Below are 18957 nucleotides of genomic sequence, written 5' to 3'. Positions count from 1 at the left end.
TCTCTCTCTCTCTCTCTCTCTCTCTCTCTCAGGCAGAAACCTTCTCTGGGCTACATTATCCACTGGCGATATTAAATATTTACAGACCTATACGCGGAGAATCTACCATCTCACATCGCACTTACAAGTGTCAACATTTGGGGCCTCATGCGTAAAACTGCCTTACAGGGATGTATAGTGTTCTCTTATATGTTCTTGTTCTATTGTTTTCAGTAGTAAAAACACATTTTTATTTCTGTTTCTTTTTAATCAGGTAAATGTGAAACATTGTATATTGGTGTTGTGTAGAAAAATCCGTCCCGTGCAAGCATGCTGCAGAGAAAGACCCTTGCCTGCTGTATGGAGGCAGTGGTCTCTCTGAAGAGGTCTGACATGCCCTCTTCAGAGTCAGAGCTAGAGCAGGGAGAGTGAGCCTTGCTGACTGGTGAGCTCTAGAGACAGAGCAGGGAGAGTGAGCCTTGCTGACTGGTGAGCTCTACAGATAGAGCAGGGAGAGTGAGCCTTGCTGACTGGTGAGCTCTACAGATAGAGCAGGGAGAGTGAGCCTTGCTGACTGGTGAGCTCTACAGATAGAGCAGGGAGAGTGAGCCTTGCTGACTGGTGAGCTCTACAGATAGAGCAGGGAGAGTGAGCCTTGCTGACTGGTGAGCTCTACAGATAGAGCAGGGAGAGTGAGCCTTGCTGACTGGTGAGCTCTACAGATAGAGCAGGGAGAGTGAGCCTTGCTGACTGGTGAGCTCTACAGATAGAGCAGGGAGAGTGAGCCTTGCTGACTGGTGAGCTCTACAGATAGAGCAGGGAGAGTGAGCCTTGCTGACTGGTGAGCTCTACAGATAGAGCAGGGAGAGTGAGCCTTGCTGACTGGTGAGCTCTACAGATAGAGCAGGGAGAGTGAGCCTTGCTGACTGGTGAGCTCTACAGATAGAGCAGGGAGAGTGAGCCTTGCTGACTGGTGAGCTCTACAGATAGAGCAGGGAGAGTGAGCCTTGCTGACTGGTGAGCTCTACAGATAGAGCAGGGAGAGTGAGCCTTGCTGACTGGTGAGCTCTACAGATAGAGCAGGGAGAGTGAGCCTTGCTGACTGGTGAGCTCTACAGATAGAGCAGGGAGAGTGAGCCTTGCTGACTGGTGAGCTCTACAGATAGAGCAGGGAGAGTGAGCCTTGCTGACTGGTGAGCTCTACAGATAGAGCAGGGAGAGTGACCTTTGCTGACTGGTGCGCTCTAGAGACAGAGCAGGGAGAGTGAGCTTTGCTGACTGGTGAGCTCTACAGATAGAGCAGGGAGAGTGAGCTTTGCTGACTGGTGAGCTCTAGCTCTGACTCAGCAGGGGGTGTATTGGACCTTGGCATAGAGGCCACTGCTTCCACACAAAGGGCAGTGACTCCTGCCTTGAACAATATCAGTGTCAGTCTCTTGGCAGACCAAACATAACAGCTGGATGTGTTGGACCTCTGCAAAGAGACCACTGCTTGCACACAAAGAGCAACGACTCCTGCCCTGGACGATATTAGTGCCAGCCTCTATATCAGCTGGGCTTGTTGAGCCTCTGCAGAGAGGTTGCTGTTTCTCACACAGAAAGTAAGGGTCCTTCTCCGAGCATGATTGCAGGGAAGAGGCTTTTCTACTCTGTGGCTTACAAACTGTAAGGGAAGGCAGCCAAGTGAATAATCCAGCAGTCATCAGCTAAAATCAGCCGAAGTGCAGAAGGAGATCCAACATCTCATAGGGGGCGAACGGCAATGAGTGAATAGTCGAATGCCGCCAAGTGGCATTCGGCTCAGCTATGCTGCTCGGTACCTCCATGGTACCGACCAGAATAGAAAATAAGTGAAAAGAATGAAGAAAAAAAATATAAAAGTTGAAATAATGTTAAAAAAAATAGGAAAATGTAAAAATAAATAAAAATATTTTAAAGAAAAAAAAACAATTAAAAAAAACATTGCACGCCGACCCAACTGCATGTGATGGACTCACACCGCATAATGAAGCATCTGACAGATGCCGGCAAAACAAAACAAACAACCAACTGTTTCCTATTGGCCGGCACCTTCCAGAGTCTTCTAACTGGTCCTGGCCAATGAATAACAACTGGGCGGAGCCAGACGTGACATCACGGTCGGCTCCACACAGTTGTTATTGTTTAATGACAGTTCAGCGTCCCCTGGTCATTTGGGAACGCTGATCTGTCATTACAACTGGGCGGAGCTCGCCGTGAGATCACGGCTGGCTCTGCCCAGCTGTCAGTTGCATGGACATTGGTCGGCTTCGGCCGACCTTTCTCCACGCTTCGGGGGTCACTACGGCTCAGCCGAGCCGAAGCACATGCATTCGGCTGCTGTACGGGCTATTGTACCACACGGATGGGGGGGGGAGAGGGGGGCAGAGGGCACCTCCCTGAAATGAGAAAGCACCTCCCTGAAATTACTTTTTTCAGGTTGGGATCACTGGAACTTCAGCTGCTCATACCTCTGGATCTCTTTTTCAACACGCTCTCGGTTTGAATTCTCTGGGTATGCTTTAGAAATAGTAAACCGTTCATCGTTTGAAGATCCAAGCGCAGCTCCTGCCTCTCATGTCCCTCTTCCTGCACTGCGTTCCGTGCATTACGACAGGACAGGTGTTCTTTAATACCTAAGCTCGCTTTCCTGGCGCCTATTAATAATACATAGCGGCAGTAGATGGGACCGTGTCCTCGGGCTGTGTTCTTGAAGGACTGCGTTCTTCAGCTTTAATGAAAGGTATCTCCACAGCAGGAAGCCCACTTTGAATAGCAGAATATAAAACAACGAAGTGTAATTTTATCATTTAAGACGCACTTTTTATTTTTTTTGCAAGTACACTAAATACACGCCGGCGACTGTATTATCCATTTTACGTTGCATCCCCCAAGTCAGCATGCCACTCATCATTTTTATATGAAGCGCAGGCGATAAATCAAAGTACAGTTACCTGAGTAACGCGCTCCGCCGCAGCCCAGCAGGGCTCGGTACACAATTTTGAGGCTTCAGCGCGAGTAGGAAACAAAAAAAAAAAAGTCACGTAAATGATGCTGCTTGAAACTTCAGGCGCGGTACAAAGTGCACTCCTGGCCTGTTTATACTGCAGCCAAGGCGTCGCGGGAGAATTTGATTAAAGAGGAGCTCTGGGCCAATCCTGAAACATAAAATAAATCTCTTGGAAGCAGGGAACATTTATTAAAAACGTTCAAAAAGTGTCGGAATTACTTTCAAACCTTCTTCGTTAAAGAGGAACCCCGGGAATCTAAAAAAAAAAATAACCCTTTGCTGTGTGGGAATAGCCTTGCGGGCGCAAATAAAAAAAAGATATACTCACCTGATATTGGTTCCCGCCTTGTTGCTAGAGCGGTCTCCGCAGCCTCTTCTCCCCCGGGCTCCGGCGGTCTCAGGACCCGTCATCACGTCTAACGCAGGTCACTGGCTTGCATTAGATGTGAGGGCGCCAAGGAGTGTACCGAGGATGAGAGAGATGAGTTGTCACTGCCACAGGACCGAGAATCAGGTGAGTATATCTTCTGTATTTGAGCCCCTAGACCAAAATAAGTAAAAGACCCACTGCAAGGGTTAACTTTTGAAAGTCCGGGAGATCTGATTTAAAGATGACTTGGGAAGTCAGGAATGGGCAGAACCCGAATCTCCACTCTTACGTTGTAATATTAGGGCAGCCTTATGTCTTTGGGAGGGGTGTTGTGCTGTTATTCACTTGCATTCTTCCCTATCTGAGTAGTATTGGCAGAGCAGTGACAGACCGCAATGGAGGCTGTCCTGAAGGTTTAGTTATCTTTTAAGCGCACAGTAGTCAAACGCAACCCAAATCTCCACTCTTAAGTTGTAAGAAAAGAGCAGCCTTATGTCTTTGGGAGGGCAGTTGTGCAGTTATTCACTTGCATTCTCCTCTATCTAACCCATATCTTTGAAATTACAACAAAGACATCTTTAGAAATGTTGAGTGATGACAATCTACAAACAGATACTTATAGATAATTGCCGGCTTTTTAGTCTTTGCGTACCTTATTTTTCTTTTCCTTCTCATTCTTCTCACAGTGGCCATTTTTACTAAGAGCAGATTAATAGATCTCCCTTTACTTCCTGGAACTCTGGCACATGTGACTAGGACATGTGACCATGCACATCATCTCAGGAGGAAGGGAAATGCCTATCCCTGAGATCTTATGAGAATACAGAGGAGATTTCCCAGCAATGCTCTGCTGATGTAACCTTCCCAGGATGCAATGCTTGGGCTCAGGCTGCATCACTAAAGCCCAAGAGGACCAGGAAGTGGAAAACAATAATTGTAAGTAAGAGAATAATATGTTTGTTTTACTAATGAATGCAGAGATGATTTTTAGTGAAAGGGGGTAAAGGTCCACTTTAAGTTGTAATAATAGAGCAACTTTTTGTCTTTGGTAGAGGTTTTGTTCTGTTATTCACCTGCATTCTCCCCCATCAGAGCAGTATTGACAGCTCACTGACAGGCCCCGATGGAGGCTGACCTGGAGTTTTCCTTATTCTTGAAGGCAGGGAGCACACAGTAGAATCAAACACAACAACAGGCCGTTTCATCTTACCAGTGCTAGATATTCCGATCCTGCTTTTTGGAATGAAAACACAATCGAGGGATAGAAAATAAACATCTAACGGAACATTTTATATTCCTAATGGCCGGTGACACTCCGAGATCAGAAGACAAAACTTCTCCTCTCGGTCCCCTTCCAGCGCGATCATCTGCTGGAATAAAATATAGGAGCGGCTAAACATGCAACGTGCCTTGGAAACACCGCCTTGTATCGGCGCCAATTACAGGTGCTAATGTTATTCTGAACTGAACGTGGAAAGTGAAGATTTACCATGTTATAAGGAAATTCTTTACATTTATACAAGCAGTACCCTAAAAAAGGGACCTTTGATATGGAATTCCACCCGAAAAATATCAGTGTGCCTACTTGTATGTGAACGTGCCTAGGAACTCCTGTGCCTATAGCCTCATAGCTGTGCATCTGCAGTGTGAGATCTAAGGCACTGCTGCCTCTGACTGCCAGTCTCAGGAAGTTTGGAGGAAGATTTGGTGATGACACTTCTGTTCTGCTCACTGTTCTCTTTGCTGGAGGCTTTAACATGAGAAAGCAAAGCCCTGCCTCTACCAAGATGGCCACCTCCATTCAGAACAAGGCTTGGGAAGTCAGCACCGGGGAAAAGACTGTTGCATCTGTTTAGCAAAAATTGACAGTTAGATACATTTTTTCCACTTGGTTTTTTAGGCATACCAACCCCCCTACTCCATTGTGTGTGCGGTTGGTAGGAGGGAATTCTCTCCCCCATCTTCCAACAGCTAGGTCAGTTGATACCAGTGGGTGACATCACTGCTCTATGGAATTCAGCCCCATTGTTGGCTGTGCATCAGGCTTTGTGGTCAGGTGACCACATAGAAAACTGAATGCAAAAGGTATTTTTATGCCAATTGATGCTAAACAGCATGCAGCACAATAGGGAGTAGGGGGGAGGCAGCATGTGAAAGGTGGGGCGTCATATAGCCTGAATTTCTTCCTTGACGGCAGCCATGGCAGCTGCTTAAATAGATTTGTTTATCATTCCGACTAGAGTTCTCCTTTACCAAAGCAAGAATATCTCCCAATGTTACCTGAGGATTTACAACACCCAGAGAAACATTCATCCTCCATTAACAGTTGATCCAGATAAGCATGAAAGCGGGATACTGAGGATGTGGTTGTCATGGCGACAGAATCCGCAGCCACCCCCCTGCACACCTGTGCATTCAGAATGATTCCCAAACAGCACCGCGTCGCCGTCCAACTACAGGGTACAGACGCACGCCAGTGCGACGAAACATAAAGAAATGGTGATGTGTAAAGTAGCGCCCTCCAGAGCAGCCAATCGGACTTTGGTTTACTTTAGCCGGCCCAGGGAAATAGGATGAGAATTCTGATTGGCTGCTGGAGATTACTATACTGTGTACATTGCTTATTATTACAAGTCAGTACTCCTTATAGCTGCAGCGCAACCATTTAACCTGTACGCTAAGGACTGGACAGGTGGCAACCCTAATTCCTGCGGCTGTCAGTATCTTGCAATGCCTCATGGGACTTGTAGTTCCACAACAGCTGGAGGCTGAGGTTGCCTATCCCTGTTATACACAATACATATTTACACTGCTTCCTCGCTTGACATAACAATTGATTTTTCATAGACAGTGACTAAACAACATCCGGCAACCTCCAAACCATTGATTATTCGAAACCAAAACAAATCTCAGATTCTACGGCACTGATGGCCGCACCAGACGCCGCCTTCAGTTTAAGAAAAAATCGCCAGAGCACACAGCAAAGCAAACGGCAAACCTCCGCCAGGGGTAAGGAAACTCGCGGCCTACCTCCACTCCCTGCACTTTGAGCTTCATGTGATCTTCCCGCGTTGTTTTCCCGTCTTTTCGCTTTTTCCAGCAGTATCCATCTTTCCGATATTTCACCTTCTTACGATTGTACAAGATCATGGAACCATTCTGTGGCCTGCGAACGAAAACAGACAAAATTCAAACAAATTCAGTTAAAGTTCACATTTCCTATTGGAGAAGAAAAGAATGCATTGTTTCGTTTGATTTGTTTGATACTTTGTTTCATTTTAAAGGGATGTTCCGCTTTTTCCTCATTGGAACATGGTAGAAGTTGGCCGGAGGTCATGTGACCCCCGGCAAAAGCAAGCAGCCTAAGATGACAATGCTGTGTCGTCACCCTAGGACAGGGGTGCCTATTAGGTCGATCGCGATCTACCAGTCGATCGCAAAGCGAACACTGGTAGATTGTGATCGGCTGTGTCTTGTCCTTCCGCAGTGCTCGTGCGACTGCTGGCTGAATGTGTCGGACGCCGCAGACGGCACCGCAGGAGGACAGGATGCCGGCACACAAGAGGAGACCTGGGAAGCTGCAGCAGTGGAGGTAAGAAAAGACAGACAGGGGAGAAACAGCAGAGAAAGTGAGAGAAGAGACAGCAGAGAGAGAGAGAGAGAAGTGACAACAGAAAGAGAGAAGAGACAACAGAGAAAGTGAGAGAAAAGACAGCAGAGAGAGAGAAGAGACAACAGAGAAAGTGAGAGAAGAGACAGCAGACAGAGAGAGGAGAGACAGCAGAGAAAGTGACAGAAGAGACAGCAGAGAAAGTGAGAGAAGAGACAGCAGAGAGAGAGCGAAGTGACAACAGAGAGAGAGAAGTGACAACAGAGAGAGAGAAGAGACAACATAGAAAGTGAGAGAAAAGACAGCAGAGAGATAGCGAAGTGACAACAGAGAGAGAGAAGTGACAACAGAGAGAGAGAAGAGACAACATAGAAAGTGAGAGAAAAGACAGCAGAGAGAGAGAGGAGAGACAGCAGAGAAAGTGAGAGAAGAGACAGCAGGGAGAGAGAGAAGTGACAACAGAGAAAGCGAGAGAAGAGACAGCAGAGAGAGAGGAGAGACAACAGAGAAAGCAAGAGAAGAGACAGCAGAGAAAGTGAGAGAAGAGACAGCAGAGAGAGAGAGGAGAGACAACAGAGAAAGCAAGAGAAGAGACAGCAGAGAAAGTGAGAGAAGAGACAGAAGGGAGAGAGAGGAGAGACAACAGAGAAAGTGAGAGAAGAGACAGCAGAGAGAGAGAGGAGAGACAGCAGAGAAAGTGAGAGAAGAGACAGCAGAGAAAGTGACAGAAGAGACAGCAGAGAAAGTGAGAGAAGAGACAGCAGAGAAAATGAGAGAAGCGAGACAGCAGATAGAAACAGAGGAGTGAGGAGAGAAAGCGCAAGGAGAGAGAGAAGAGACAGCCAAGGGAGGGCCAGTTCAAACCACAAAGTCTGCGTCCCAGAGTGTTCGGCCTCTAGAATGCACTGGAACGCAAGTTGGGCGCTTCCCCGGGGTTCTGGGGCGGGAGGGGGTGTGGGGTTGTATTGAAGTCAATGACACCTCAGCCACGCCCCCCGCCTGCAGTGCGATCGCACCCGCACCGAAATGCAGGCACGTTGGTGCCTGCGTTCCAGTCCAGTGCGATCTGCAAAAATAGTGCTTGCAGCATTTTTGCAGATCACACTGGACCAGGTGCGGGCGAGGGGCGTGGCTGGCATCGCCTGGCACCCATTTACTTCAATGCACCGCCACGCCCCCTCCCGCCCCTGGATGCAGGTGTTTTTTCGTTGGTAGATCTCATTGAGCTCGTCATTTGAAAAGTAGATCTCCAGACGAAAAGTTGTGGGCGCCCCTGCCCTAGGACAGGGAGTGTGTTATTGGCAGAATCAGGAGGTAAAAATAAATCACGAAAATGAAAGCAGCCGCCACATCTAAGTACTGGTAAAATGCAATCTATTATATATCATGTATATAGCGCCGACAATTTACAAAGCGATTTACACAGTGCACATTCACATCAGTCCGTGCCCTCAAGGAGCTTACAGCCTAACGTCTCTATCTCACATGCATACATACAAGGGCCAATTTAGCTGAATTTACATTAGTTTAGCTGCATTCAGTTTCGAATCGGATTGTGGACGCACATAATTCTATTTTCTGCAACTAAGATGAATGACCCCAAAATTCAGGCAAACGTCCAGTCTGAGTGATACTATTGACAAAACATCACCTGCATTTATATGCATCTGGAAATGTACCGTACATGACGTGTGAATGAGACCTTACATCATGAGAATTCTACCTTGACAGGGAGAGAATACAAGTAATTATTAAAATACCCTGAAAGATAATGCTGAATGTTTATGAAGGTAGTGGAGATTCAGTGGAGATACAAATTCCTATTGGTGACAGGTTCTCTTTAAGGGAAGCTGTTTAGCCTTACCTGTTAAAGTGGCATCCCCCCACCCCTGCTTCCTGATTATAGGGTTCAGTGATGCTATAAACAGTGGTCCCCCTGTGCGCACAGACTCCGTATGTTTACCCCAGGGTGGTGCAAAGCATCTCGGTAGCACCGCATTCCCCTTGAGAGCCTTCGCAGGTCATTCGGCAAAATTGACAAGCACAGTACTATTCACGGCAGGCTTCCGATGCCCTCTCAAGCGGCCGCCTACACCTACCCTAGAGCTACCCGATCAGATTATCCGTAATACTCTCCACTGCAACATTGGCCACGAGCCCTTTTCTCCATTTGTATGTTCCAGCATTTTATTATTATTTTTCCCCCCCCAAACACTGTAAATCCCCGGCGTCATATATCACCGGCAAAAGAGCCCTTCTTACTTACGAGATCTCCTTTTATACCCATCATTGACACATTTAATTCATTAGCTGCAAGATCCACAAGTAAATGTTTGCAGGTCATAAACTATCTGAGGAAATCCAGCCCCTGGAAACAACACATGAAAAATGATGCCTGCTGGAATCTAGGATATTGCTTTTCTGTAACCGCTCCTCAGGACCCAACTTTTTTGTTGTGCTTGTCACGGATATGTTCAGGATTTCAAAGGGTAAATTCCACCTTTCTAACTAGACGCGGTATGCGGGACGGTGAAAAAACATCCACTTTGTACATAAAGAGGGTAAAGCTCATTCACTTTCAAAGTGAATTTTCACTTATTGTAGTGAATGAGGTGAAACAAAGTGAAAATGCACTTGGCAAAGAACGCCCAATCACGTACACCCCAATTGTCCCTCTTTTTGAAATAAATCCCTCTGTTCCCCTTTTGGAACTAATTCCATCCATCCTTCTTTTTAAACCTAATCCCTCTTTCCCTCTTTTGGAACCAAATCCCTCTGAACCTCATCCCTTTGTTTCTCTTTTGGAACTATATCCCTCTATCCCTCATGTGGAAAAAAAAAACCTCTGTCCCCCTGTTAGAAATAAATTCCTCCATTCATCTTTTGTAACCTAATCGCTCTGTCTCTCTTTTGGAACTAAACCCCTCTGTCCCTCATTTGAAGCTAAATCCCTCTGCTTCTCCTTTGAAACCTAATCCATTTGTCCCTCTTTTGGGATATAATCCTTCTGTCCCTCTTTTGGAACCTTATCCCTTTGTCCCTCTTTTGAAACCTAATCCCTTTGTCCCTCCTTTGGGATCGAATCCCTCTGTCCCTCTTTTGAAACCTAATCCCTTTGTCCCTCTTTTGGAACCTTATCCTTATGTCCCTCTTTTGGAACTAAACCCCTTGGTCCCTCATTTGAAGCTAAATCCCCCTGCTCCTCATTTGAAACCTAATCCCTTTGTCCCTCTTTTGGGATATAATCCCTCTGTCCCTCTTTTGGAACCTTTCCCTTTGTCCCTCTTTTGGGATATAATCCCTCTGTCCCTCTTTTGGAACCTTTCCCTTTGTCCCTCTTTTGGGATATAATCCCTCTGTCCCTCTTTTGGAACCTTATCCCTTATGTCCCTCTTTCCTCTCTTTGGTCTGATGTACAGATATCTATGGAAATGTACAATTCAACTACCAAAAAAGTGTTATTCTACACTAAAACCTTCTCTTATCCAATCGCAAACCTTCCAACTGTTCCTCATTTGGAACCAAAACCCTTTGTCCCTCTCTTGTAAACTAATCCCTGACATCATTACGCACACGCAATGACATCATGTGCACATGATGGTGATGGATTCCAGCAAAGAGAGGAAGGGACGTTCAGCCAGCGGGATAAGGTATGCCGCAGAGTCCCCTCCTCTCACGTGCAGTTGTCGGGCTCTCGGTCAATGATCAAGTGCCCAATTTTTCAGAGGGGGTGACACCAAAATGACTGTCACCCCCTCTGATGGTGTCACCCAGTGCGGGGCACACTAGACATGTAAGCTGCGGAAAAATTCGGTTCAATTCGGATATTTAGTTATTTCGGAATTCGGGATTCAGATCCGAAACTCAATTTGGGTTTTGGAGGAAATCCAAATTTTCGTTAGTTTTGTATAAGTTTACGAATATTTGTTGCAAATACCACAGAAAACCATATACAGATATTAATACTAAAGCTGAGGCTCCCAGACCCGAATGGCATTTGGGATATGAATTTCCAAATTGCATTGGGGAGATCCCGAATGCCTTTCAGGTCTGGGAGCCTCAGCTTTAGTAACATATATGTATATGGCTCCCAGACCCCAATGGCATTTGGAAGGTCCCGAATGTAGTTCAGAAATTCGGATCCTGAATGCCATTCGGGGGTCTGGGAGCCTCAGCTTTAGTAATATATGTATATACTGAACATGAATTTTCGTTACGGCAACATGGAAGCCATGTTGCCATAACGAAAATTCGTGTTCAGGCCTATTCGGATGCATTAAACCGAAAAACACATCTGATTGGCCAGAAAAGTCACATGTCCAATTCAGTTTCGTTTTTGAACAAAATTCGGATGGGACCCGATATTCGGAAACGGAAATTCGGATTTGGACACATTCGGGTGCATTGGGATTCGGCAATTTGGATATGTCTGAATATCGATTTTGGAACAAAACAAATCGCACATGTCTGGGGCATCCATTGCAATCATTTTTTTCACTCCTGCCCGTAGCTGGGCTTTGAGGCTGCATTAGTTCTACACATCATTTTTCAAAGACACGTCACACTTTGGTGATTGATTTCACCTATTTTCACAGTAAATTTATTGTTCTCGGCTACAAAACTTTAACTTTCAGGGAGGTAAAAAGAAAAAAGGAATGTTTTTCCTTCCATGGCAGTCATTCCTCCGCCTGCGAAATACTGAATGGATTGCTAAGTATGGAAACATATGCTAAGCAGCGGCTCTTCAGTTTGAAGTGATATAAAAAAAAATACGCGAGGAGCGACGGCCCGCGGCCCGTAGAGACAAGAATCCGCATTTGCAAAAAATTTACAGTTCTCTGTTAAGGCGCGGTAATTGGCTTTCCGAACACCAAAACAGAAAGAAATACAACAACGCCAGCCGCAAACAGGAGCAGCCGTCGTAAAAAACTTTTCCTACAAAAAAAAAAAGTGCGAGCCTGGCAATAACTCATCGGGAAAACTCCCTGGCGACATTAGCAAAAAATGATAACGAGGAACGGGGTTGTAATGTGTGCGTGATCACGGGGACGGAAATATCGCTAACGGACAGAATGGCGTCTGCGCGCCGGTCTAGGTAAATGAGGCTTTAAATTACATTCTTTGGGGGTTTTCAAAGTTTTGTTGAGCTCCTCTTGACTATTAAAACAAAACTACATAGAAGCCTGACAGAAGCTCGGCTCCAAAGCCATCACATGGTAATGGTAATGCAGCCAAGTGGCCAGCAGGGGCGCTGTTCAATACATTTTTAAAGGAGAGCTCCTCTTGACTATTAAAAGAAAACTACGTAGACGCCTGATAGATGCTCGGCTCAAAAGCCATCACATGGTAATGGTAATGCAGCCAAGTGGCCAGCAGGGGTGGTGTTCAATACATATTTAAAGGAGAGCTCCTCTTGACTATTAAAAGAAAACTACCTAGAAGCCTGATGGATGCTCGGCTCCAAAGCCATCACTTTGTAATGGTAATGCAGTCAAGCGGCCAGCAGGGGCGCTGTTTCAATACATATTTAAAGGAGAGCTCCTCTTTCAATATAAGAAATTATATAACATATATTTAATGCTAAGAAAGTGTAATGTACTGTCATTGGAAGTGACCTTTCCGTATCAGTCTAAAGACAGAGTTTATAAACCTGCCAAAGCATTCAGATTTTGCAATCATGGCAACAGTACTCAATATATAGGACTACAGCGTATAGGACTTTCCCTTAAAGCATATCTAAACAAAAACAAATGTGTAATATATTGCAGCTGAGCAGTCCATTAGTTTTCTTCTTTTAAGGGCAACTTCCCTTTCTTTTCACCTGGTGATCCTGCCAATAACACACTTCCCGTTGTAGAGTGACAACGCTCACTCAATCTTCTGTATCTATGGAGAAGCAGCAGTGCCACCCTAGGAGAGGACATGTTTTAGCACTACAGAACACCTCCCCACTCTCCATAGCATAGGCGGACGTGTTCTATACTTCACTTGGACAGCTGGGAACAATGTAACTGACAATCGTCAACAATCGAGGGCGCAGGAAGTTACTGTATCAGCTGACAAGGGTTTTGGAAGAATCAACTGTTATCTTTTTTGCACTTAAAGGGGAACTACAGGATTTTCAAGAGCTAACCCTTGCAGTAGGGCTACCCCCCACACTGCAAGGGTTCAATGCTCATTTTGGTCTAGGGGCACAAATAGAGAAAATACTCACCTGATCCTCAATCCCACCTGGCTGCTAGACCGGACCCCACGGCCTCTTTTTCCCCAGGCTCTGGTGGCCTAAGCCCTGCTGACATCATCACGTCTATGCAAAATCTATGCACTTGAGGACACTGGGGGACATACCACCAGGGGCGTCTCGAGGCTGGGTGTCACCCGGAGCGGATAACGGGTGACAGCCGCCGCGACATCATGTGCGTGACGTGACCACGAGCGTGTGCGATTACCTCATCGTGCATGCGCAGCCATCTTTGTGATACTTGCTGGCGGCCATCTTGGTGAGGGGACGTTCACCCGCCGGATGCCCTCCTCTCTCCTGCAACTGTCGAGCTCTCAGTCCATGACCAAGTGCCCGACTTTTCAGAGGTGGTGACACCAAAATCACTGTCAGTCATTTTGGTGTCACCCCTCCAATGGTGCCACTGAGGTGCGGGCCGCACCCCCCTTGTGACGCTACTGCATACTACTCCTGGTGCAGAGGTGAGCAGTCACTGCCCAAGGAACAAGAATCAGGTGAGTATATCTTCTTTATTCCTTTCCCTAGACCAAAACAGGTAGTTAACCCTTGCAGTGCTGGGGTAGCTTCACTGCAAGGGTTAACGTTTGCAAATCCTGGAGATCCACTATAAGGATAACTAGTCAGGAATGGGCAGAACCCGAATCTCCACTCTTACATTGTAAAATGAGGGCAACCTTATGTCTTTGGGAGGGGTGTTGTGCTGTTATTCACTCGCAAGGCCGGTGCTAGGATTTTTGCCAACACAGGCAAAGTTGAATTTTTGCGCCCCTTTGTCAAAATGCCCTGTTTTTTCCGCCCTCACCCTGCAGCGCCCTCAGGCGGCCGCCTGACTTGCCTTGCGGTAGCGCCGGGCCTGTTCACTCGCATTCTCCGCCCATCAGAGCAGTTTTGGCAGCTTACTGACAGACCTCGATAGAGGCTGACCTGGAGCTATAGTTATCCTTAAGACCCCATTCACACTGAGCGACATGAAAAATCGCACCGTTTTTCCGCGCGATTTCGAGCTGAGCGACATGAGCTACATCGAGCCACATTGCATATTTATTCGCGCTACGTAGCGCTGCTTTTGGGAGGGACTTCGTCGCTGCTACATTGGGCTGTTACCAATCAAAAGCGGTCTTGATGTGACATCATTCCTTCCTTCCATATTGCTGTGGAAAAATGACACTTCTGTAGCGCGATATCGCGCGACAAGGCCGTGCTATATTGCCGGTAATGCGCGACATTAAGCGACACCGTTGAGTCTATTGGGGCCAAATCGCGCGATATCCCCCAAAAAACAGGTCATGTTCGAGCTACAAGCTTGAGCGACGAGCTACAGGCTCCATTGGAATGCATTGGACAAGCTACATGGAGCGGAAATATGCGCGATTTTAGTGCGGAAGACGCGCGACAAACGGTTCAGTGTGAGCGGGGTCTGAAGGGAGCACACACTAGAGGCGAACACAACAACAGGCCGTTCCATCATACGAGTGCTAGATATTCCGATCCTGCTTTTTGGGATATGAAATAAACATCTAACAGAACATTTTCTATTTCTAATGACCGGTGACACTCCGAGATCAGAAGACAAAACTTCTCCTCCCGGTCCCCTTCCTGCGCGATCATCTGCTGGAATAAAATATGAGAGCGGCTAAACGCGCGGCGTGCCAGGAAACGCCGCCTTGTATCGGCGCCAATTACAGGTCCCGCAATGAAGCTGCCCTGACACTTCGGAAAGGTGTTTCTCCTGCCAAGTGCCGCATTTGCATGATGATGCCGAGCCGGCTACCCGGTGTCATTTCACATCACCAGGAAAGTGACATTTAGGATTGCATTTGTCTGGTACCTGCTGAGACCCATTCCACCACCCAGTAAGCACATTGATCGTCAGTCATGCATCTCGCAGGAAACCATTAGGAGCGTTTCATCTGAAAGTGCGCTTTCCTCTCTGTCGCCGATGTGTCATAACAAGAGACTAGTCTGCCGTTGAAGGTACACCGCTGCAGCATGAAAGACGCACACTGACCGCTGTATAGTCTCTCTTTAATTGGGCCCAAGATGAATTGGCTGTAAAAGTTTTCTTCTAATATTCGTGACCATATTCTCTCTGGAATCAACAGTTGTTCGAGGAGAAACTCCAGACAGATGTAGGAGAACTGTTAACAGACATGGGGCGCCACCGCACTTTGTAGGGTTTATTTATTGATTAAAGGTCAACGGGATAATAGAAAGCCGATACGTTTCCGGGGTCCACTGACCCTGCTTCCTTCTTCAGGGTTTATAGAATGCTTTGCTGGTTGAATACTATCCAGGATTCAGGCTTAAATATAACTGTATTGATGACCAATGTCCATAAATGGATTGGCATCTACTCTGAGTTGCCAATCCATTTATGGACACTGGTCAATATAGTTGACCAGTGACCATAAATCTACTCTGAGTAGATGCTGATCAATTTATGGACACTGAGCTGTGCTGTACAGGGACTGCCAGAAGCTGGTACCATGTCAAATTCATGTACTTACTGAATACCGTCAGTCACCGCTCCCCGCAGGAATTCCCCCCTCCCCTCCAGTGCTGGAGGAACGGACAAGAGAGGGGGCGGGCACAGCTAGCACTGTCCTCTAGATAGGCAGAGCCAGCTGTTAATCAGCCAGCTGGATGGATCTCGACAGTATTGTGTGGATCCGTCCCTGCTGCGGCGCTTTCAGTATATAAGGAGCTATAGCTCGCTATACACTGGGTGGCCAGATTATTATGACCACCCCATCAGTACTTCGTTGGGCCGCCTCGTGACTCCACGAGATGTTGAAAGGTGATGCGAGGAATCTGACACTGCACTGTTGCCCTTCTGTTGTCTTGTACCAGTCTTGCCACTCTCTGTTCTGCCCTAACATTGACTAGTCGCTGACGGCCACAAGTCGCACGTTCAGACCCAGATTTTCGGCTGACAGTCCGGTCTTTAAACACTTTAACAACAGCTGCTCTTAAACATTTAACAAATTCTGCTGTTTTGCCAATACTCGCTCCATGGCTCCGAGCGCCAACAATCATCCCACGTTCAAAGGCTGTTAAATCGCGTTGTTTCCCCGTATATTCAGAAACAAATCACTTCTACTGTCGTGGTAAACAACCTGCTTCCCTATTTATAATGGTCTGGCCCTCTAGCAACTTCAGCGCAAAATTATAGCTAATTTGCCTACAAACATCAGGTGGTCATAATAATCTGGCCACTCAGTGCATACTGAGCTTTGGGTCACGGGAGAAGGTTAGAATATGACCCTAAATAGAACTATGGGATAAAAAGGTGACCCCATAGTTCTCTTTTAACTACCAATATAAATAATTGACATAGGGAGCTACCAAGCTGAAATAGCAAATTAAATTGTTACCATCCTGGCTAGACCACTGTCGGTGAATCTCAAGACTAGTTGAACAGAAACACAAATCCATTCGGGAGGTGAAACATTCACCTGTCTGCCCGGAGCTCCTCTTTATCCCAGAGAAGAGAACAGTTAACATGGTAACTAATAACATTTGCACCAACCAACGCGATCGAGACGCAAACAGAGAGAAATGATTGCATCTAAACAGTATTCTGAGAGCCCTGACAAGGCCTTTGTTTCGAGATGATTGGACGGGAGACAAAGACAGATCCCGGCTACAAAAGGAGACAATTGCTCATCCCACATGTGTGTCATTTGTAACTAAGTATTGATGTTTTCCCGGATAGACAATATCATGTAACGCAGTGAAATGTCTCTTTCATAATTCCGCTGTACAAGGCTGAGAGCAGGTCTGACTAAAGTGCTCCTCTGGCACTATTCATGCCGCTGTTATGGCTTTTTCCATTGTGTCCCTCGTAAAAAAAAAAAAAAAGTCTCCAATTGAGGTTATTCTCCACAGAAATCTGTGGGAGAATTTCAATATTCATTCCAAAATTATTACAGGTGCGTGGGCTTGCTTATTACATTTTTGTTGCCTTCTTCTTCTTTTTCAGAGGGTGACTCTGGGGCTAAAGGGATCTGGGGTCAGCAAGTTGCTTTTCCCGTCAGATACCTGGCCTTATGTTGTTAATACATTGCTGTATTTGGTTAATGGAGACTTTTAAGAGAGCCGCTAGATTTGTCAATCGCTCCCTTCTTTAAAATGTCAAATGATCTTAGAGGGGCTCACGCACAATACTAAGGGCCCCCTGACCAGGGTAAAGAGTCTCAAGTGGAACCAAATGCAGGGCACCACTGCAGATAGTAGAGTCCAATATGGTATTTTGTTCTTAATAATTAATAACACAGAAAAGCCAACGTTGGGGGTCTACAATATCCCCCTTCATCAGCCCTGATGCAGGGAGATACTGTGGACCCCTAAAGTGGATAAAACCTTAATATAGAATAGCCAATGTGTTTTGGGGGGTCCACAATATCTCCCTGCATCAGCCCTGATGCAGGGAGATATTGTGGACCCCTAAAGGGCATAAGGGCTTAAAATAGAACATCCAATGCGTTTTGGAGGGTCCACAATATCTCCCTGCATCAGCCCTGATGAAGGGAGATATTGTGGACACCTAAAGGCGATAAGGGCTTAAAATAGAACATCCAATAGAAGGATATTGTGGACCCCTGAAGAGGATAAGGGCTTAGGGGTCCACAATATCCCCCTTCATCAGGGCTGATGCAGGGAGATATTGTGGACCCCCCAAAACGCATTGGATGTTCTATTGTAAGCCCTTATCCACTTCAAGGGTCCACAATATCCCCCTTCTTCAGGGCTGAAAAAGGGGGATATTGTGGCGACCCCTTGAAACACATCAGCTGTTCTATTTTAATGATTCTTTAGACCAGGTTTTTATATATAGATGCAGGTATCTATATCAATATATACACTCTTCTTTTGCAGGGTACATTTCCTTTGGCAGACTCAGAAATCATGACAGGGTCACTTTAAAAAAAAGTTAAAGCTGAACATCAGGATCAGCAAATATTGTCTAAATATAAGTCCTGTGTATTCTTCCTTGAATGTTGGTGAGCTTTGTGTATTTCCTTCAGATACTGTCAGACACTGGGAGCTTCTTGTAATAAAGACTTTTATATCACTTTAAAGCTGAGTCTGTATTCTTCCTGGAATCTTGGTGAGTTTTGTGTATTTCTTCCAGATCTGTTCAGTAATCCAGTGTGAGACTTGGAGCTTCCTGTAATAAAGACCTGTCAATGCTACTCTCTCTCTCTCTTTGTGCAGGGTGACTGATGTGGTCTCTGCCCCCTCATGAAATAAAGACCACTCACTGCTGCACTCTCTCATTGTGCAGGGTGACTGGTCTGGTCTCCGACCCCCTCTTGTAGTTTCCTGTAGTGGGTGGGGCCTGCTGGGTCCCTCCCACGCTCTGCTCTATGCACAGGCTATGTACAGCACAGTGATGATGTCACTGCTACTTTTACAAGGCGATGAAAAGTATGCAAAGGCATTTGGTGCACACAAGGTGGATTTATATCCTTTGTGGCCATTGAGGAATATATTCCAATGAACGTTTTTGCTTTAAAAAATAAATAAGACTATTGCTTTAAAACACCCAGCTATTCCTGATATGTCACCCCTTAGCCCTACATTCCACGACATTAAAGGAAATTCATCCGCAAAGGAAACAAGAATTCTGGGTAACAGATTCCATTCCCGTCCTTTCTATATAACAAGAATCTAAAGCGCACCGCCATTTCGAATGTTGTTTATACTCAGGTACTTAAACATTTAAA

At 46.1% G+C, this 18957-nt stretch overlaps 1 protein-coding gene across 2 annotated transcripts in view; it reads right to left on the bottom strand.

The window, feature by feature from the left end:
• The window catches only part of CAMTA1 (calmodulin binding transcription activator 1), a 1254390-nt gene that overhangs the window by 751561 nt on the left and 483872 nt on the right, over positions 1-18957 (bottom strand). For both annotated transcript variants that reach the window (XM_018552416.1, XM_018552423.1), the window contains exon 4: positions 6408-6543. In XM_018552416.1, the coding sequence (XP_018407918.1) occupies positions 6408-6543 (136 nt within the window). The remainder of the gene's footprint in view (positions 1-6407; positions 6544-18957) is intronic.

Source organism: Nanorana parkeri, unplaced genomic scaffold (assembly GCF_000935625.1).
Source record: "Nanorana parkeri isolate BGI_ZX_2015 unplaced genomic scaffold, ASM93562v1 scaffold5, whole genome shotgun sequence".
In the NCBI taxonomy this organism is placed as follows: Eukaryota; Metazoa; Chordata; class Amphibia; order Anura; family Dicroglossidae; genus Nanorana; species Nanorana parkeri.
The sequence above is the reverse complement of the archived record's forward strand: the minus strand, read 5'-3'. Positions and strand labels throughout refer to the sequence as shown.